The sequence below is a fragment of the Taudactylus pleione genome, unplaced genomic scaffold (assembly GCF_031769625.1).
Source record: "Taudactylus pleione unplaced genomic scaffold, aTauple2 ptg000136l, whole genome shotgun sequence".
NCBI classification, from domain to species: domain Eukaryota; kingdom Metazoa; phylum Chordata; class Amphibia; order Anura; family Myobatrachidae; genus Taudactylus; species Taudactylus pleione.
Window position 1 is genome coordinate 879,552 of NW_028284538.1, and position 22,648 is coordinate 902,199.

The 22,648-nt window shown below is 44.7% G+C and overlaps 1 protein-coding gene across 1 annotated transcript in view; it reads right to left on the reverse strand.

Moving 5' to 3' along the window:
• Positions 1–22,648, reverse strand: part of LOC148522881 (glutathione S-transferase P 1-like) — a 72,167-nt gene that overhangs the window by 1,189 nt on the left and 48,330 nt on the right. The window contains exons 4-7 of the mRNA XM_088473537.1: positions 19,678–19,784; positions 19,042–19,129; positions 17,959–18,062; positions 17,773–17,880 (exon numbers count right to left, since the gene is read on the reverse strand). Coding sequence (XP_088329663.1) covers positions 17,773–17,880; positions 17,959–18,062; positions 19,042–19,129; positions 19,678–19,784 — 407 coding nt within the window. The remainder of the gene's footprint in view (positions 1–17,772; positions 17,881–17,958; positions 18,063–19,041; positions 19,130–19,677; positions 19,785–22,648) is intronic.

Below are 22,648 nucleotides of genomic sequence, written 5' to 3' on the forward strand. Positions count from 1 at the left end.
TGTTGAAGACCTCCATGGCAGCCCTGACCAACCTTGCTAAGATAGAACGGAAAGAAAACTTCATGCCCCCGGAAAGTCTATGTCAGGACTACTCCTTACCTTCTATGCCTCAAGTGACTTCTCAAGCTGGTTCTAAAAACAATAAACACATATAGTACAAGGGAGTGATATATTGGGCTGCCGTGGAGTTCTTCAAAGAAAAAAAATGACGAGGTAAGAACATAATTTTTTGAAAAGATTCCATGGCAGCCCTACTAATGGGATGCACCTAAGCAAGGTTCTTCTCTTAGTACCTCCAGCGCCAAGATGATATTCCCACAGTGCTAACTAAAGGACTTCATACATGGAGTAACTCTTTTAGCAAACAGAAAAAACTTGTGATTAATATAAAATTAATATGGATATAACAGTGTTATGATACAAATATGAAACTGTAATAGGATAAATGTAATAAATATTTTCTTGCTTTAATTTTCTGAAATCCAGTTTCATTCCTACAGTAAGTAGGAACCACTTAGGTTTGGAACTTACCAAAAATCAGAGATACCAGAGCCATAAATGTGTCCTCTTGTTGTGGTCTGAGACCTTAGGGATCCTACTTAAGAATAAATTGTGTTTAAGAAGAATTAAGCAACACAATATTGTATTTACAGTTGAAGCTGAAGTTAGCAGACTCCTAAGTGCAGAATCACAAATGCAAAATAGATTTTAGGGAAAATTTCAGCATTACATCGGCATGTTATATCCTCAGCTGATATTGATTGAATTGACCCTTCCTATCTTTGTCTCACAACAGGTAATCAGCAATTATTATCTCAAGTCTGCTGCAGTCTTATAATATTTTATTGTATATAAATTGTCATAAGTACTATCACCAGTCTATAGATTGTGTGTAGGCATGATTGATCTTAAGTTCTAAATGTTTGGTATATGCTACATGTTTGTTTAAGCCAGTTTATTGCTGGGTCTGTATTGGCTGGCTAGTGGGGGGTTGTCATTAATTAGGATGCACACTTGGCTACATCTCTACTTAAATATCATTCACTAGGCTGTTTAGCTTTGGCTGAAGTTAGCAGACTCCTAAGTGCAGAATCACAAGTGCAAAATAGATTTTAGGGAAAATGTCAGCGTTACACCGGCATTAAACCAAAGGAAAACAGGAGGACATTTAATCAAACACAACTAAACTGCTATCAATACTGCATATGGACACCTATGAAGCATCAAGTGTGAGTCCATTACCTCTTCACAACAAACACCTGCTGCCTGCATAACCAGGACATGCAACACTGAACTCCTTGTTTGATCATTGCAAAGACATTATCTCACTTGCTACTATTTGTGCTGCCTCTTTTTTCACAAAAAACTAAATTCTTATTTGTACCAATGCAAAGTAACCTCTAAACCTTGTATATATGGTCTGATTTACCATTGCTTTTGCCTAGCCTCACAACTTTGAACTTCTTTTTTTATTACTCATTTTCAAAACACTTTTAAATCACATGTATTCCCCTCAATAAAACAAAAAAACCACTACTTTGTTGCCTAGCATACGCATTCACCAACAGTGTTCTTTCACCAGCATTTTTGAAAAACCTTCAACACTGTCGTTCTCACACATACACTATTCTTACCTCATCCACACCGTGACCATGTTTTCTTCAAATTCTCACTTTACTCACTGCCTACCTAATCCTCTATCCTTCCCCCCTAGTCTCCTCCTCTTCTTTCTCCCCTTCTCTCCCCCCCTCTGTCTGTATGCCTCCCCTCTGCTTCCCTCCTTCTCCTCTCCCGTTACTCCACTCTCATTCTTTTCTCTGCCACAATGGTCCTACTACCCAACCACTAAGCTGAGCACCCACCCTCCTCACACTATCACTTTACCACACCTCCATCTACATCACACTAATCTCCCTCCCTTTCCTACAAATGCATCCCACCTCTCTTGCCTATTGATCACTTCCTGCCACTCCTGCCTCCAAGATCTTGCCTGTACTGCTCCCTACCTCTGGAACTCTCTCCTTCTCCCTATCAGACTCTCCACCTCTCAATAAATCTTCAAACGAGCTCTCAGGACTCACTACTTCCAAGTCTTCGAGCTCTCATTCTAACCTGCTGCTTACATGCTTCTTCTTCACTGTCTACCCTATCTGTGTCACCCCTGTCTGTCTCCCCCCCTATAGAATGTAAGCTCTCACGAGCAGGGCCCTCTTCCCTTATGTGCTTTTCCTTCCCTCACTGATACAATCATGTACTCAAAACTCTCCACAAGGGTACCTAACACTTGGTAGCTGACGCCCTGCTGCTTTTTTGAGTGTTATGATCGCTGCAGCAATGTTTATAAACCATGTTCTTATTCTGCATTGTCTTGAACTGTAAGTCGCTGTTTTACGAGTTTGCTCATTTTGTGAGGCACTGCAGAACCCTTGTGACACCATATAAATAAAGGATAATAATAATAATTTACAGTTGGACTTTTTATTAGTTTTATCATATTACAGGCTACGTTTTCATCATAACTTTGTTATATCCATATTATTTGTTTAAGGATTTGGGATTTTTTGCAGTGTGCTGGAGGGAATACCCTTTTCTTCTGTTGTACTTGATCTTCCAAAGGTACTTGTTTGGAACCACAGAAAATGCTGCCTTGGAGGGAATCTTTGTGACATCTCCACAAATCCTGAGGTCTTACAGTATAATCCACTTGTTTGCAAACTTCATGATTCTGCCACCTCTAGGAACTGTAGTAAGATGCAACCGGAGTCATTGGGGCAGATGTATGAAGCTCTGGAAAGTGAAAAAGTGGAGAGTGATAAACGACCAGCCACTCAGCTCCCAACTGTCATGTTACAGGCTGTGTTTGAAAAATGACAGTTGGGAGCTGATTGGTTGGTTGTTATCACTCTCCACTTTATCACTTCCAGAGCTCCATACAACTGCCCCAATGTGTTCCTGGTCTGTCTTCCTTCCTCTGAAAGCAATGAAATGGTCTATTTGAATACTATATACCAGGGGCATTTCTAGAGAGGAGGGGGTCCGTGTGCAGTCTCCGACACGGGCCCCCTTCTCTCCCTCCAGCAGCGCAGTGAGTTGTGCGCGGCCAGCACCGCACTTATAGACTCTGGGACTAGAGTGTGCCCGGAGTCTATAGCACATGCGCAAGTCACCGGGAAAATGGGTCCGGCGGCCATTTTCCCTGTACTGCGCAAATGATGGAAAATGGCCGTGATGGACATTTTCCAGCTATTTTTACAGCGCCGTGCTGCACCCACTGCACCGACTTGGGACTCCAGGGAGGGGTAAGTATACTATGGGTGCAGGGTGTGCATTGTGGGGGCCCCCTGGAACCAGGGGTCTGTATGCCCCACACACCCTGCACCCATTATAGATATGCCCCTGCTATATACCAGGACAGTATGTTCTAATTCTTTAAATTGTTGCTTTGAAGAAGGAGGAAAGACAGGTAACCTGTTGGCATCGCAAGTTGGTGTAATAAGTTTTCTATACTTCTTTGGACCATTTCATTCAACTTTTTCTCAAAGACAGAACCACTCTCAAAATGAAGTGATGTCAATGTATTCTTGGGTTTGCTGTACATGAACATAACCACAAAGCTGTCCTGGCTACAACAGTGGTAGATATTCCCTTGGCTGCCAGCATCATCATATATTTAGATGCTTGACACATATAGGGGTAGATGTACGGAATCGGTATGATTTACCGCCAGGTATGGGTCAGCGGCATCCCGGCAGAGGAGGAACTCCCAATCGTCCAAGGTAAGTATTGTCTAACCTAATTCTACCCACTAACCCTCCCTTAGGGGTGCCTAACCCTATCCTTCCCCCCAAGTGCCTAACACTAATCCCCCCTCTAAGTGCCTAAACCTAACCCCCCTTCCCCGCTGCCTAAACCTAAGTTCACCGGGGGGGGTGCCTAACCCCCCTTCCCCTAATACCATGTGTACTGTGTCTATTTAACTATTTTACAGTGGGGGTACGGGTGCCGGCTGCCTGCTGGCACTTGTAGTTCCACAAGTGCCAAAGGGCAGGCATGCTGGCACCTTTAGGTCCACTGTAAAATACAATAGTTTTTAACTATTTCCCACATTATTACCCCTGTAACCACCGCTCCAGGGGTGCGGGGAAGAGCCCCGGGCTTCAGCCTAAGCCTGGGGTTTTGGAAAAGGGGGGCCTCCTTCTTGGTGGGGTCCCCACCTCCCCTGAGATTCCCGGCTTGGGCTGACCAGCTTGGGGTGTTAATGCTTTGGCCCTGGACACCTGGTGATAGGGAGTCCTGGCTGTGGCATTACACCCCGGTTGGTTTGGGTCCGGTGCTGGTTTTAAATATAGGGGGCCCCCTACGCAATTTTTTCCCCCTATATTTAAAACCAGGACTGGCCCTGCAGTGCTGGTTCCTATACTATGGGAGAACCCTACATGTTTTTATCCCCATAATTTTAGGAACCAGGACAGGCTGAGCTATTTATGATTTTAAGGGCGGGACCCTATGTTATTTTTTTTTTTATAAAAACACTTTAAATTAGGTATACATGCAGAAACATATACACAGATCAGTGTGTTTCTGCAAAACTCGCAGCTCAGGAGGTGGAGTGTTTGAAACTTCAATTTCTCTGCGAGTTTGCTACAATCTCACTCGAGATTGTAATCTCGATTCTTGTAATCGACTCACTTGCGAGCATGGCGCTTGCAAGTGGGTCGATGGCCGGGCAGTGCACATGCGCGGCATGCGTACTGCGCGTGCGCGAACCCCGGAGCGAGCGAGAAATAACTCGCTCCGGGGCTCGCAGCAAAAAGGGGCTGCAATCACTGTTGATCGACATCTTGCCCCGTTTTGCAGGCTGGAAGGTGGGGTGGCTGGCCAAATGGAGGCGTTCCTGAAGGAAAGCCTGCCGTTTGAGGGCTGCCCTACTGACATCACCAGTGATGTCAGTAGTGAGATTCCGGCAGCGAGCAGGTCTGAATCAGGGCCAAAGTACCAACCAATCAGCTTGTAACAGTCATTTTTCAAATGTAAAGTGACAGGTAGGAGCTGACTGGATGGTACTTTATATCTCTCCACTTTATCTCTCTCCAAGGCTTAGTACATCATCCCCCAAGTCTACACTCCTGTCTGCTCACTTTCTGTTGTGTATCTGAACACAATTTATTTATCCAGATCTTGGTATCTCTGGAAAATAAGACACACCCTTGCTACACCAGCCTTAGTACTCGATCCCACCAATATATGCAACTGTGTGAAACATTTTTTCATAGAGTCTCAATTTCTCCATCCTCCAATGATATAAGGGTCTTGATGATATAAGGGTCTTGGAAAATAACCAGGGTACTAATGGATTAACCATAGGAATCAGGGCCTGATTCAGACATGGACACTAAGGCGATTTTTATGTAGACCGAGCAATTGTTTGCCATTGCACGTGTATATAAGCCGCACTGTGCATGCGCTGCAATTGTCTTGCAATACCGCATGCACAGAGGATCCATTCACAAAGTAACAGGTAGTCAGCATTTGGGGGAGGTAACGGGGGGTGTCAGGCGAGCTGCCGAGTTCGCGGGTGGTCAGACCTTCCACAAGGGCAAGATGGCTTGATGTTACCTATAATTACGCAGGTAAGCAACGTCGTACGCATATGAGCAGTGTAGGACTGGGACAGGAAGGGCCACCAGGGGAATACAATGTAAGAGGTCTGCTGAAAAACTGCCAACCTGCTGCAGAACACATTTTATTGTCCCCTCAAAGGGACCTCTGAGTACCAGATGCATGAGCCAGGGACTGGAAATGTAGTTATTACAGTCACAACAGGCAGACATATTATATGGATCACAGACAGAACAGGCAGACATATTATATGGATCACAGACAGAACAGGCAGACATATTATATGGATCACAGACAGAACAGGCAGACATATTATATGGATCACAGACAGAACAGGCAGACATATTATATGGATCACAGACAGAACAGGCAGACATATTATATGGATCACAGACAGAACAGGCAGACATATTATATGGATCACAGACAGAACAGGCAGACATATTATATGGATCACAGACAGAACAGGCAGACATATTATATGGATCACAGACAGAACAGGCAGACATATTATATGGATCACAGACAGAAAAGACAGACATATTATATGGATCACAGACAGAACAGGCAGACATATTATATGGATCACAGACAGAACAGGCAGACATAGGATATGGATCACAGACAGAACAGGCAGACATAGGATATGGAACACAAACAGGAGATATAGACGTAGAATAAGGAACACAGACGGGCAGGGGCATCTTAAGAGAGGAGGGGGCCCGTGTGCACTCCCTGTGCGTGGCCCCCTCCTCTCTCCCCGGTGGCTGGCAGCCGACTGACGCGGCTAGCCAGCTGCCGGAGCCTTAGTAGACTCCGGGCACTAGAGTGTGCCCGGAGTCTACTGCGTGACGGCCATTTTGTCGGCGTTCTGTACATGCGCAGTAGAGTCCGGGCACACTCTAGTGCCCCGAGTCTACTGCGCATGCGCAGAACACCAGAAAAATGGGCGCGGCGGCGATTTTCCGGTGTTCTGAGCAGCGCAGACACCCGACGTGGGACCACGGACAAGTAAGTCTAAAATAATATGGGTGCGGTGTGGGGCCCCCTAGACCCGGGGGGCCCGTGTGCCCCGCACACACTGCACCCACAGCTATAGCGAGCAGCCATGATGATGGTCGCAAGCCCCAGAGAGCTTTCGGCTCTAACAGAGCCGGAAGCTCTCCACTGACATCACCTGTGATGTCAGTGGGGCCGCCCCCAAACGGCAGGCGTTCTCATGGGAACGCCTCCTTTTGGGCAGCAACCCCCCTGGCCTGCCCACCAAAGGGAGCGAGCTGTCTCTCAACATCGACAGCTCGCCCCCTTTGGTGCGAGACCCGGAGCGACGGATTGCCCGTCGCTAGCCGAGTCTCGTGCATGCGCACGATGGAGCCGGCTCCGTCATGCGCATGCGCTGTGGGCCACCATCGACCCGGTTGCCAGCGCTCAGCGCTTGTGACCGGGTCTGAATCAGGCCCATAGACAGGACAGGCATACGCAGGATATAAAACACAGACAGGACAGTCAATGCTACATCAAAGTGGGCTAAAGGACTTCTGATGTCACAACCATGTAACACACAACAGCAGGAAGAGGGGCACGTATGGTGGGCTAGCAGTTTTACTACAGTATCCATGTGGACTTTTATTGGGAAGAGAAATCTGTGGCTAGCAAAGCAGGACGAGGGTACACACTGGGTCCCATGCTCTGAATTTGATCCGACCTTGCTCCTCCCCATGCTGTCGCAGGTCACATGGTTGTGACATCAGAGGTCCTTTAACCTACTTGAATTTAGACTCAACCAAAAGGGAATGCTTTCAGGGAACAATGCAAACATTAGGAGAAGGGGGAGAGAGACTCTAGTCCAGTGTTGGCTAACCTTGACACTCCAGCTGTTATGGAATTACATAACCCAGCATGCACTGCTACAGTTTTGCTATTAGGGCATGCTAAAACTGTGGCAGGGCATGCTGGGATATATAGTTCCACAACAGCTGGAGTGTCAAGGTTAGCCAACACTGCTCTAGTCTAACGTATTCCCACAGGGACAAACTGCATGTGAGGGGTGGGGTTATGGGGAGTAATTAACCAATCTAGTGTAATCATATCTAATCACCACAGAAAAACACTTGTCCAACACAGCAGTACTATAAAACCTGGTGCTAATGTTGCAGTTCAATTATTGGTAAGGGGACCTGTAGCGCACCAGCTGTTGTAGAACTATTAGCCACAGGAATCATATCAGCTTGGAAGTTTCAGAACAGCTGGGGTGCACCATCCTGTCTGCTTTTTTACAATTCCTATACAATAGACCAACATGCCTATCCAAATCATTTAAGGGCCTATTCATCATCACAAAATGCACATTTCACCTGTAATTGTAAAAATGAAGTTATCGGCCTAGTCAACAAGAAGGTGATATCTCCAACTTACCTTCCTCTTGCGGAATGGCCTGCTGTCATCAAGCCCTTTGAGGGGCCTGCTGTCATGAATTCATCAAGCTCCGAAAATACAATATTTTCGGAGCTTGATTGCAGTAGCATTCGCCATCTTCAGATACCGGCTCTTTCTCTATGGGACGTCGGGGCTCCTCTGTGCAGGCGTGACCTGTAGGTTACGCATGCGCACTAGTGTCACTGCTCTGAAAGGAGCAGTGAAAAGATTCAATGCTCCGAAAGGAGCAGTGAAGCCGCTCGCGGGGACAGCTGATTTCCACATCAGCTGTCTCAGTGCCGGAGCAATGATGAATTGCTCTGGCATCCGCGGCGAGTTAGAATGTTTATAATCGGGGTCGGACCCTGATAATTAACATCATACATAGGCCCCATAGTGGACATCTAGGATTTTTTTGTACAGTATACCTTACACCTAGGGTGGGGAACCTTTTTTCTGCCGAGGGCCATTTTGATATATATTTGCGTTCTCATTGCAGGCCACGCCCCCTCCATGTGACATCACAGCAATGCCTGGAGCATCCTGAGGATGCCCCGGGGAGCTGTAAGGGCAGCATTGTTACCACCCAGGCGGCACTGCTGCATAGATTCTGGCTGCAGGGTGCCCTCCTAGGCACCCTACTAGCCAGATGAGGCTAGCAGAAAAAAGCTCAGAGAGCCAGACCAAATGGCCTGAGGTTCCCCATCCCTGCCTTACACTCATGCAGAATTTGCCAGTCTCGCTACCAACATGAAAAGAGGCGAGCAGGGAATAGGGCAAAGTGACAATGTATTATTTACCAGATTAATCATTTATTCTACAGTTACAAAGTCCACTGTCATCTCAGGTAAATGCTCAAAGACAACATTGACAAACTAACTACTTGGTAAATTAACTACATGATAATACTAAACTATACATGCTACTACTGTATATAGCATAACCAACACGGAGTATAATCACTGCACTCAACACAGGTATAGCTGCCTATATAAAGTAGGGGTGTGCACCGGCCACTTTTCGTGTTTTGGTTTTGGATCTGGATCTTTCTTCGTGTTTTGGATCTGGATTTGTTTTGCCAAAACCACCCTTCCGTGTTTTGGGTTCTGGGTTTTGTGTTTTGGATCTGTATTTTTTTTTTTTTAAAAAGCTTAAAAACAGTTAAAATCACAGAATTTGTGGGTTTTTCTGCTCCTATGCTATTATTAACCTCAATAACCTTAATTTCCACTCATTTCCAGTCTATTCTGAACACCTCACAATAGTGTTTTTATGTCCAAAAGGTTGCACCGAGGTAGCTGGATGACTATGCTAAGCGACACGAGTGGGCGGCACAAACACATGGTCCATCTAGGAGTGACACTGCAGTGGCAGACAGGATGGCAGTTTGAAAAACTAGGCCCCAAACAGTACATAATGCAAAGAAAAAAAAAGAGGTGCAAGATGGAATTGTCCTTGGGCCCTCCCACCCACCCTTATGTTGTATAAACAGGACATGCACACTTTAACAAACCAATCATTTGAGCGCCAGGGTCTGCCACACGACTGTGAATGATTGGTTCGTTTGGGCCCCCACAAAACAAGCTGGCAATTAATCTGTCCCTGCACAAACTGGCTCTACGGAGGCAAGATGTCGTCCTCATCCTCCTCATCCACCGATTCCTCACCCTCTTCAGTGTTGTGTACATCCTCATCCTCAGAGTATTAATTCGTCCCCGCTGGAATCCACAACCACAGGTCCCTCTGTACGTTCTGGAGGCTGGTCTCCCTGGAAGGGTTGATAATTCATTTTATGAACATCATCTTCTCCACATTTTGTGGAAGCAACCTTCTACGCCTTTCGCTGACAAGGTTCCCGGGCTGCACTAAACACTCTTTTGGAGTACACACTGGAGGGGGGGCAACTCAGGTAAAATAGAGCTAGTTTGTACAGGGGCCTCCAAATTGCCTCTTTTTCCTGCCAGTACAGGTACGGACTGTCTGACATGCCTACTTGGATGCTGTCACCGATGTAATCCTTTAACAGACAGATGCACGCTTGTCGCTGCTGCTTTGAGGATGCAGGTGCGGCTACAGCCCACACAATTCACAAAGACAGAAAAAAAAAAGAATTTTTTATTTTTTGTGGAGCGCACTTTGAGGGTTACACCACCCTTTAACAGACAGACGCATGCTTGTTGCTGCTGCTTTGAGGATGCAGGTGCGGCTACTGCGCATACATTTCACACACAAACACAGAAAAAAAGAAGATTATTTAATTTTGTTGGAGCGCACTTTGGGGGTAACACCACCCTTTAACAGACAGATGCACGCTTGTCACTGCTGCTTTGAGGACAGTATCATATGCAGTGACAGTAGACTTGTCAGAAATTGTTGGCACGTCCTTCAGTCCGGACCAGATGTCCAAACTGGCCCTTGACTTATGACACAGGCGCACGCTTGGCGCTGCTACTTTGTTGATGCACATGCGGCTACATCGCACACAAGTCACAAACACAGAAAAAAAATAGTTTTTTATTTTTTGGACCACTTTGGGGGTTACACCAATTTTTAACAGACTTATGGGACACAGGAGCATGCTTGGCGCTGCTCCTTTCTTGATGCACGTGCAGCTACAGTGCACACAATTCACAAAGACAGAAAAAAAAGAATTTTTTATTTTTTGTGGCGCGCACTTTGAGGGTTACACCACCCTTTAACAGACAGATGCAAGCTTGTCGCTGCTGCTTTGAGGATGCAGGTGTGGCTACAGCCCACACAATTCACAAAGACAGAAAAAAAAGAAGAATATTTTTATTGTTTGTGGAGCGCACTTTGAGGGTTACACCACCCTTTAACAGACAGATACACGCTTGTCGCTGCTGCTTTGAGGACGCAGGTGTGGCTACAGCCCACACAATTCACAAAGACAGAAAAAAAAGAAGAATTTTTTTATTGTTTGTGGAGCGCACTTTGAGTGTTACACCACCCTTTAACAGACAGATGCACGCTTGTAGCTGCTGCTTTGAGGATGCAGGTGGAATCTAGACGGGATTTGGAACCGGGGACACACTACCTTCATCAATTGTCTAAATCCCACTGCACTAATGGCGGATACTGGACGCACGTCTAACACCAACATAGCAGTCAAGGCCTCAGTTATACGTTTTGCTTCAGGATGACTGCTGTCGTACTTCATCCTCCTCGCTAAGGACTGTTGGAGGGTCAATTGTTTAGTAAAAGTAGTGGTGTTCCTACTTCCTCTCTGGGATGATGAACAACTCCCAGCAGCAGCAACAGCACTAGGAGGAAGTGGTTCTTGATCTTTCCCTATTTTATTTTTATCGGAGAAAGTTTGGTCCTCCATTTATGTTATATTGATATATACATGCAGCTAAGGCGCACACAAACACAGAAAATAATTTTTTATTTTTGTTGGAGACTAGTGCACTTTGTGGGTTACACCACCCTTTAAGAAATGAGCCAGCCGGCCCTTTACTTATGGGACACAGGCGCACGCTTGGCGCTGCTCCTTTGTTGATGCACGTGCAGCCACAGTGCACACAATTCACAAACACAGAAAATATTTTTTTTATTTTGTTTGGAGTGCACTTTGGGGGTTACAGCACCCTTTAACGGTCAAGCCAGCCGGCCTTTTACCTATGACACAGGCACACACTTGGCGCTACTTTGTTGATGCACGTGCGGCTACTGCGCACACAATTCACAAACACAAAAATATATATTTTTATTTTTTTTGGAGTGCACTTTGGGGGTTACAGCACCCTTTAACGGACAAGCCAGCTGGCCTTTTACTTATGGGACACAGGGGCACGCTTGGCGCTGCTCCTTCGTTGATGCACGTGCAGCCACAGTGCATACAATTCACAAACACAGAAAATATTTTTTTATTTTGTTTGGAGTGCCCTTTGAGGGTTACAGCACCCTTTAATGGACAAGCCAGCCGGCCCTTTACTTATGGGACACAGGCGCACACTTGGCGCTGATCCTTTGTTGATGCACGTGCAGCCACAGTGCACACAATTCACAAACACAGAAAATATTTTTTTATTTGGTTTGGAGAGCACTTTGGGGGTTACAGCACCCTTTAACGGTCAAGCCAGCCGGCCCTTTACTTATGACACAGGCGCACGCTTGGCGCTACTTTCTTGATGCACATGCGGCTACTGCGCACACAATTCACAAACACAAAAAAATATATTTTTTTTGCACTTGGGGGGAGCACCCCTGATGGACAGAGCATCCCCTGGACAACACTACAGCACCCCTTTAGGACTGGGACACTGCACAGGACTTGGAGTGGACACAGCCCCTATGGACAACTGACTGCACAACACAGTCCAGCCAGCCCCTATGGACTTTGGAGGAGTGGACACAGCCCTATGGACAACAGCAGCACAGCACAACACAGCCAGCCCCTATGGACTTTGGAGGAGTGGACACTGCCCCTAGGGACAACAGCAGCACAGCGCAGCACAGCACAACACAACACTACACTGCACTAGACTGCACTACACTACACAGCCCAGCCAGCCCTAACTCCCACCCTCCCTCTTCACTGTCCACAGCCGAGTGAGAAAATGGCGCCGACGCGGGTACTTTATATAGAATCCAAAACCCGCGAGACCTGGAAGGCGGGATGACGACGTTTTGCCTCGATTTCAGATCCGAGTCAGGCGGGAAAAGTCGAGCCTGACACGGATCGGCCTCGGATCGGGGGGGCTCGGGGGGGTTCGGATTTCAGAAATCCGAACCCACTCACCCCTAATATAAACGTATGGAACCTGTTGCAGCAACAGTCTGGCCCACCGAGCATCACAGAGGGGACATGATACATGATACCATGCACTCATGAAAGGAAGGCTGTGCATTGATGTAATAGATCCCCTTCAGTGAATGTACCTAATGTGACATGGAGTGAGGGCAGAAGTATGGTTCCATGCCCTTAAAGGCCACCTACAGAACAAATCTGTACCCTTGAGGGCTCACAATGCTTCGGGTATAGGTTATTATTCCCAGTCGATGTCCACGTGGATAGTAACTGATGTCAGGGTACATCCACTGTAAGTGATATATCCGCAATCCTGTAACATGTGGCTGCTGCAGAACCACATGTAAGACCAAGCTGTCAATCATCACTCATCAATGTCTCTGAATGGCATCCAAAGAGGTTCTGCATCAGCCCTGGTTATTATTATCAGTTGCCTTCCAGTACAATGCATCTGCAGGACCTCTGTACAAACAACAAATCACAGCACAAATAAGAATGATGAAAGTTGTTGGTGAGAGGAGAATTGCAATGAACTTACAGTCTGTGAACATCCAGGTACAGCTGCCAGTGCATGGCTAGCGAGAAGCCAAATAAACTCCTTCCTAGGTCACATGACAAATGGCTGGGAGGGGAGGCATATATGCTGGGCAGCAAGCCGTCCGGCGATCTCGGCCCGCTAAACCCCGCCCCCTCTCAGAAAGGGCGTGGCCTGAAATATGAGTGGCCCACTAGGGAATGACCCAGCTCGCCGGCGCCACAGTCCGAACCTGCATATGAGAAGGCAGCGGTGGGTGTTCTTTTGCTTGGGTAGGCTATTAGCATATTTTAGCAGCTGTGTTCCATGCAAAATCGCAACTGCGATCGCATTAGCGTCCATCTCTGAAACAGACCCATAGTCCCAAAAACCCTTGCCATTATCTATAAAGAGTTACATGATGTCTTATTTTCTGGAAATAGATTGACTTTTGTCTAAGTGACTCTAAATAGATCTATAACATAACTTTATAACATAAGTTTATAAAGAAAGTCTTTGTGGCCTTTCTCCAAAGTAATCTGCCTGAGCATTATATGGGGCATATTTACTAAAATGAGAATTTTTAGAAGTGGAGATGTTGCCCAGAACTCCACATCACCTGACACTGATGGACCCGAAAGACAATGCTGCACTGCCAGAGCTGGCCGGAGGTAGCTGATCACCGCATCACTGAGACACACTGTTGTGTCGACATTCTGAGCATGTCAACATTTCATCAGTGTTGACATGCTGAACGTCAACATGGTTAATGTCAAAGTGCAAAATATGTCGACATTATGAACATGTAGACATGCTGTGTCAACTTGGTGAATGACGACATTATGAATGTCGATAAAACATATTAAAAGCCCATGCCAATCTACTGAGAATACAGAAAAACGAAGACAGGGAAGGTAAGGAGGAGCCCAAAGATACATATTCCAGGGGTGTGTGACCTTTATCTCCTGTCAATCTCAGCAAGGGAAGATTTAAGCCATGTATTAATTAGCGATGTGCAGTTCAGTTTTGCTGAAAACCAAACACACCCGAACTTTGGGTTCCGAGTTGAACCAAGTCCTGGCTTGGATGACTTTTGGGTTCCGAGTAGAACGGAGTACAAATTACATTACTTTAGCTGTTTTTATAAATTTTAAAGAAAACCAAAACACTTTAGGGGATCCAGATAGACAGATCGATTAATGATTTCTCAATAATTATGAAATGTACATGTGTTACAGAGCAGGATGGCCAGCTGTGGGGGCTACATAGGGTCTGTGAAAGATGGAACACATGTAGTCTGTTGCCCTTTGGCTGAGGCCAGTGACATCAGTAAACTGCTTGAATTCTGTAGTATGTGAGAATCTTCCGAAGGTGTATAATATTTCATAAATATATTTGAAACCACCCATCTGTTGACCAAAAGATCAGAGTCACTATGTTACAAACCAAGACAATAATGGAATCCAACAGATGACCGTGTCAGAACTCACAAGTTGCTGAATAAATATGAGCAGCACGTACAATGACAACTATACTGTGAATAATTTACTGCGGTTGATAGGCCTAATTCTGAGTCGGACGCAAACCGAACACAATGCTGATGGCGCATGTGTTAACCTGAGTGTACGCACAAAGGTGCTAATGTAATCGACTCCGATGGTCCGATGGTATCAGAAATTAAGCATCAAAGTGATGGGTGTTCCTGTGCAGGGACTAGGAGGTGGCTCGAAGTGAGCGCAGAAAAGCCCATCTCCTGGGTGTGTGTAGTGAGAGTGTCGCAGGCATGTCAGTGAAATCGGCTACGAATTGAACCTGCCATAGGGCTGGTGGAAGCCTCCTCCTTTGAATCAGGCCCAATATGTTTATTTTGTTAATACACACATAAGGGTAAGGAGGAATGGAAGAAAAGTTGCTCCAAGGACTGATATTCAAAACATCACAAATTCTCAAATAACCCTTAAATTCCTATTGCTATTATAAATTAATGATCAGGTAAGGGGTGCTACTCACCGACATTATACATTATTTCAAAAAAGGAGAGAAGGGAAGAATCCCTATATGAGTGCACTATTACTTATAATCAAAAATAAAATATAACCTTTATTATAATTCTTAAAATACACCCTTGGGTGAACAAACACAGCAAAATACAAAACATACAATATTACATATAACAGACCATATTAAAATATGTGTGCTCAGTCCTATATATTTGTTACATATACACTTGATAGTGTCCTTTTGTGTACCTTTTCAATTTATAATGCTCCTAAATTCAAGGACAGTTTGAGATGTTCTCAAATAATTGGCTGCTTAATAGAGAGTATCAGCAATTAATTTAGCCCATGTGTGTACGTCTCATTTGAGAAGATCCAGTTATAATCATGTGTGCTTACAAATCTAATAGATCAACCAAATGAATCCCCTTACTAGGGTGTTATATTATGATGTACCACATTATAGACCATTTCTCTGTTTGTAATTGTGTTTCCACAATACCACATTGACTCCAGAACAGCAACACTATATCAATCTCAAGAGTCTGGTTTAATAGTGGATAACAAACAGATTATTACAGAGTATCCAACCTGCCAGTAATTCCTCTAATTTATTTTAATTTACAGGTGCTTGTTCCCATTCATCACTAATTAATAGCTTGGTTCATACACACAGGGTTATAGTATAATATAAGGCGGCACTGCTGACTCTGGCCGTATATCTCTCTCTCATTTATCTGAGTTATCACATAAGGCAGTGCTGCATATCTTTCTCAGCTGGCTCACTTAATATACACAGCAGTGCTTTGAGTCTGGCCACGTGTCTCCTCTCAGCTAGCCTGGTATATCTCCTGCTCTGAGAGTATAAGCTGCACTATTTGCACTGGCTCTGCAGCACCATGCAAAAGCTACAGCTAGAATTACTATCAATTCAGTGGAGCTTCAATTTCTATCATAACTTTCAAATTATAGGTACAACAGGTATTAACATTTAGGACTGGCACAGAGAACACCTAGACACGTGTTTCACTTTTGCTTTCTCAAAAGGCTGACCAGAGCACCTGTCAAACCTGGCCTTAAATACCAGTATCCACCTATCATCTTATCTCAGTCATGATTGACACATAAATTACCCAATGGGAAACAAATATATCCTTATTAGCTATTTTAGTGTATATTATCAAATTCTAAAATATTACAAATTGAACCATATATTATAACCCTCCATATATCACAGTTTCATAATGATCTGTAATATAGTAATTGATAATATACACTGAAATAGCTAATATGGGTATATTTGTTTCCCATTGGCTAATTTATGTGTCAATCATGACTGGTATTTAAGGCCAGGTTTGTCAGGTTCTCTGGTCAGCCTTTTGAGAAAGCACAAGTGAAACACGTGTCTAGGTGTTCTCTGTGCCAGTCCTAAATGTTAATACCTGTTGTACCTATAATTTGAATATTATGATAGAAATTGAAGCTCCACTGAATTGATAGTAATTCTAGCTGTAGCTTTTGCATGGTGCTGCAGAGCCAGTGCAAATCATGCAGCTTATACTCTCAGAGCAGGAGATATACCAGGCTAGCTGAGAGGAGACACGTGGCCAGACTCAAAGCACTGCTGTGTATATTAAGTGAGCCAGCTGAGAAAGATATGCAGGCACTGTAAGCAGCGCTGCCTTATGTGATAACTCAGATAAATGAGAGAGAGATATGGCCAGAATCAGCAGTGCCGCCTTATATTATACTATTACCCCGTGTGTATGAACCAAGCTATTAATTAGTGATGAATGGGAACAAGCACCTATAAATTTAAATAAATTAGAGGAATTACTGGCAGGTTGGATACTCTGTAATGATCTGTTTGTTATCCACTATTAAAGCAGACTCTTGAGATTGATACAGTGTTGCTGTTCTGGAATCAATGTGGTGTTGTGGAAACACAATTACAAACAGAGAAATGGTCTATAATGTGTTACATCATAATATAACACCCTAGTAAGGGGATTCATTTGGTTGATATATTAGATCTGTAAGCACACATGATTATAACTGGATCTTCTCAAATGAGACGTACACACGTGGGTTAAACTAATTGCAGATACTCTCTATTAAGCAGCCAATTATTTGAGAACATCTCAAACTGTCATTGAATTTAGGAGCATAATAAATTTAATAGGTACACAAAGGGACACTATCAAGTGTATATGTGACAAATATATAGGACTGAGCACACATTTTAATATGCTCTGCTATATGTAATATTGTATGTTTTGTATTTTGCTGTGTTTGTTCACCCAAGGGTATATTTTAAGAATTATATTATAGTAAAAAATAAAATATAACCTTTAATAGTGCACTCATATATTGATTCTTCCCTTCTCTCCTTTTTTGAAATAATGTTTATTTTGTAATTTCCTCTGCAAATATACAATATCCTAATCATTTCTCACCTCATCTCCTACGATAAATCCTTTTCCCTCATTATTTGAATGAAGGAGTCTTTCAAAATGACCAAGCTCATAGGTCAGAGCCTTAATGTAATCGTCTTTTCCATTTTCCTAAAGAGGATAACAAGAGCCAGAGTAAAATACATAGCACATACATTGTGCGAGTACTACCAACCTGGCCATACTCACATAGTTCTGATAGATCAGACGTCCGTATTTCACCCTGAGATCTTCCACTCCATCGTTTACCATGTCTATGAGTGCTGCTTCATGTGGATTTTTCCCATAGAGACCTACAAGATAGTCAGATTTTAAAAGTGGTGGACAACAAATAGAGATCCAGGACCTCATTCAGAGTCGGACGTAAACGCAAGTTGTAGCCGTTTTAGGTTGCAACTTCTTTTTTTATTGCACTTACACATATTTTTCCAGGTACTTGGCAACTCCCTACAACAAGGGGACTGGGTTGGTAGTTTAGAAAGCATGTACAGTAGACATGGCTAAAGTATAGTAAAGGGATGCTGACGTCAAGTTGATTGTGACCAAGATGGCCACCTAAAGGATGCATATGCACCTGTTTGAAGGGAGATGCGTTTGGCATCCCAGTGGTCGTGATGCCGATGCTTACATTACCAGAAATCCGGACACCGGTCAGAATCCCAGGGATGGGATGCCGAAGGCAATTAGCAGGGTTGAGGGGGGGGGGGTAGGTTTTGGGGTTAGGCACTTGTGGGAGGGTTAGGCACTAAGGGGGAGGGTTAGGTTTAGAGTGTGGGGAGCGGGAAGTTAGGTTCAGGCACTGGGGGGGGGGTTAGGGTTAGGCACCAAAGAGGGAGGTTATTGTTATGGTTAGGGAGAGGGGGAGGGTTAGCATACCGACCAACAAGTGTTGGTATGTTAACACTGTCGGGATTCTGACCGCCGGAATCCCATACCCAACCCGTTTGAGGGGATAGGAGTACTGAAATGCAGGCTACCCATATTTTACCCATACCATAGACTTGCATATTTTTATTAAATACACTTTCCTCCTATTTACTGTATTATGTGTATGAGATGTTTACTGAGTGTTAGAGCATTTTTGTGCTCACAGTGAAGCCACACCTGTCATATTCTTGGCGTATCTGCTCCTGTTATGTGCAGGACTGAGTTGCATCTTGCATCTGCGGTAAAATATGACTGTTTTTATCTGCTTGAATTTTACGTTCACATCCAACTGTGAGTGAGGTCCCCAGTAAGTACTAAGTAGCCCATGGGGAAAGACCATCATACCATGATTCCTGCCAAGATAGCGCAAGATTGCATTTGACTGATACAGCGTGAAATCGCCATTTTTAAATCCTGGAAGTTGACCAAACACCTGTGAAATGGAATTAATAATATTAATAATCATAATAATAGAATTAATAATAAGAGTAAAAACAAAAATACCAGGCAGGAAATTAAGGGAGCAATGGAATTCTGAGGGAGATGAATAGCGCCGGGAGGGAGCACCCGGAGCAATTCAATTCACTGCGATGTGAAGTCTGCCGGGAATCACTTAAATCAGAGAATGCCAGTTCTTGCGTGTGTTTAGTTGTGAGAACCGCCATTCTCCGACCAAAAGTCGTGGCCACCTAGCCGGAAAACAGACGGATTTCTCTTCGCATCCTCCTGAGAAATCTTTAGTTGGAATAAACAGCGCATTGAATTGAACGGCTCTGGGAGCTCCCTCTGGTGCTATTTAAGTCACGCTGAATTGAATCGCCCCCATAGAAACATGTTTACACAGTTAGAAGGCAAAAAAGAAAATGCACTTTATAGTATATAGCTATTATATATATCAAGTTTTGCACCCAAATACTTATATGATACATATACTGTACAAGTGATTGTTGAAGGACTGAGTTGAATCTGTTGTAACCTTACCGCTTCTTTTTTCAGGTCCCCTTTCTTCCAGGTATCAAAGGTCACCACCTCCTCCTTCCATTCTAAGCCTTGATCAGCCATGAGCAATCGCATGGCTTCAGCACGACCTGGGAAAGAGCAATAACCATCAAGCAGCACGTGAAAGCCAAGAAGAAGAAAAAAAAATAATAGAGATGTGCACCGACCCCCGTGTTTTGGTTTTGGATCTGGATCTCCCCTGGTTTTGGATCTGGATTGGTTTTGCCAAAACCTGACCTCTGTGTTTTTTGTTCGGGTTTTGGATCTGAATTTTTTCTTAAAAAATAAAAAAAACAGCTAAAATCACATAAAATTGGTCTTTTTTTGTTCCTACACTATTAATAACTTCAATAACATTAATTTCCACTTGTTTCAAGTCTATTCTGAACACATCACACCTCACAATATTGTTTTTAGGCCAGAAGGTTGCACCGAGGTAGCTGGATGACTATGCTAAGCGACACAAGTGGGCGGCACAAATACGTGGGCCATCTAGGAGTGCCACTGCAGTGGCAGACAGGAAGCCAATCAGCATTATGGTGCCCATTTGCATGTAGCATGGACCCGGGAGATCCGTGCTACATGCATCTGTGTGATTGACAGAGACCTCGGATTGTCAGTGAGACCCGTCCGTGCTGCTGTGTATTTCAATTACACAGATGCATGCACGGACCAGGAGATCCATGCTACTTGCATCTGTGTCATTGACACAGAGCACTAACGGGTCCGTGAGTCCGGTCTGTGCTGTCGCTGTAAAAAAAAAAAAAAACTGTGAGAAACAAGAAAAAAATGGTGTGCCTTCTCCCAAAAGAAGAGCAGACAGCTCCGGGCATTAGTGACCCAGTGCTGGGTGTACTTAAATACAGGGGACGAACGATGTAGGGATCCCCCGTACTTACGCAGAACCAGCCCTGGTTGCCAAAATACGGGGGACAAACGACGTAGGGGTCTCCCATATTCAGCACAACCAGCACTGGGCTCTGATCCGGTCCTGCTTCTGGAAATACAGGGGAACAAATGAACCAGCACCAAACTTTTTCTAGTGGGGGGGCTGATGCCACAGCCAGGGGATCCCTGAAGAGCTAGGGACCCCCCAATAAAGGGGTCCTCCTCTCCAGGGCACCCCAGGCCCAGGCTGATAGCCCAGGGCTATTCCCGCCACCCCTGGTGGCGGTGGGTGGCGGGTTGATTGTGTGGTGTGGTGTAAATAAAGAATAGCAAACATTGTCTTTACAAGTAGAACTGCAGGTCCCAGCAAGCCTACCCCGCATGCTGGTACTTGGAGAACCACAAGTACCAGCATGCAGGGCATTAAGAGCCCACTAGTACCTATAGTTCACCTATAAAAAAAAGTTTAAAAAAAAACACGACACACACACCGTGACAGTATATGTTTATTAAATATACATGCACTCACACATGTACACATACTCACCTATGTTTCCCTGTAGCTATCGGTCCACTTCCCCGGTAAGGTGTCCATAGGGGACCTGTGAAAAAAAACTATACTCACCATCTCCTATGCGAGGTTCTGTCCTCTTCGTTCCAAAGTAGGCTGTGGCATCAGCCCCCCGCTAGAAACAGTTTGGTGCTGGTTCTGGAAGATACAGGGGAACCCTACTAATTTTATCCCCTGTATTTCCAGAACCAGGACCGGATCAGAGCCCAGTGCTGGTTGCTCAGAATACGGGGGACCCCTACATCCTTTGTCCCTCATATTTTGGTAACCAGGGCTGGTTCTGACTAGCCCGGTGCTGGTTGTGCTTAAGTACGGGGGACCGCTACATCCGTGCGTGTATCTGTGTCATTGAAATACACAGCAGCACAGATGGGTCTCACTGACCCATCTGTGCTCTGTGTCAATCATGTAGCACGGATCTCCTGAGTCCATGATACATGCAAATGAGCACCATAACGCTGATTGGCTGAGAGCTGTGACAGACGGCTCTGTCAGTCAATCAGCGCTTTACCCATAGAGGGCAAAGGCATTTTTAAAAATGGCCGCTTGAGGCAAAACCTCGAGATCCGAAATAGTGGAGGTTTTGCCTCGATTAGGGAGTCGGGGCAGGAGGAGAGATCCGAGGGGCGCCTCAGATCGCCCCGGATCCCCGAAGTTCGGGTGGGTTCGGTTCTCAGGGAAATGGACCCGCTCATCCCTTATATATATAGAGTTGTGGAAGCCAGCACTCCCTAGCTGTATCAGAAAAACAGCCGTGTCCTGTGCCCTCCTCGTGGTTTACCTGAACAGGTACCAACATCAATCTCAATGTTTAAGAGGCGGCACTCAGACGACTTCATAAAAAATCCACACGGAGCCTGTGTTGTATCAACGTTTCAGAACTTCTATATACAGTCAGGTGCATAAATATTGGGACATTGACAGAATTTTCATATTTTGGCCTCTATTCACCACCACAATGGCTTTGAAATTAAACAAACAAGATGTGCATTAACTGCAGACTTGCAGATTTAATTTGAGGGTAATTACATCCAAATCAGGTGAACGATGTAGGCATTACAACGGTTTCTATATGTGCCTCCCACTTTTTAAGGGGCCAAAAGTAATGGGACTATCAACTCAAAAGCTATTTCATGGACAGGTGTGGGCTATTCCCTTATTATTTCATTATCAATTAAGCAGGTAAAAGGTCTGGAGTTGATTCTCAGTGTGACATTTGCATTTGGAATCAGTTGCTCACAATATGAGATCCAAAGAGCTGTCGCTATCAGTGAAGCAAGCCGTCATTAGGCTGAAAAATCAAAACAAACCCATCAGAGAGATAGCAAAAACATTAGGTGTGGCCGAATCAACTGTTTGGAACATTCTTAAAAAGAAAGAACGCACCGGAGATCTCAGCAACACCAAAAGACCCGGAAGCCCACGGAAAACAACTGTGGTGGATGACAGAAGAATTATTTCCCTGGTGAAGAAAAACCCCTTCACAACAGTTGG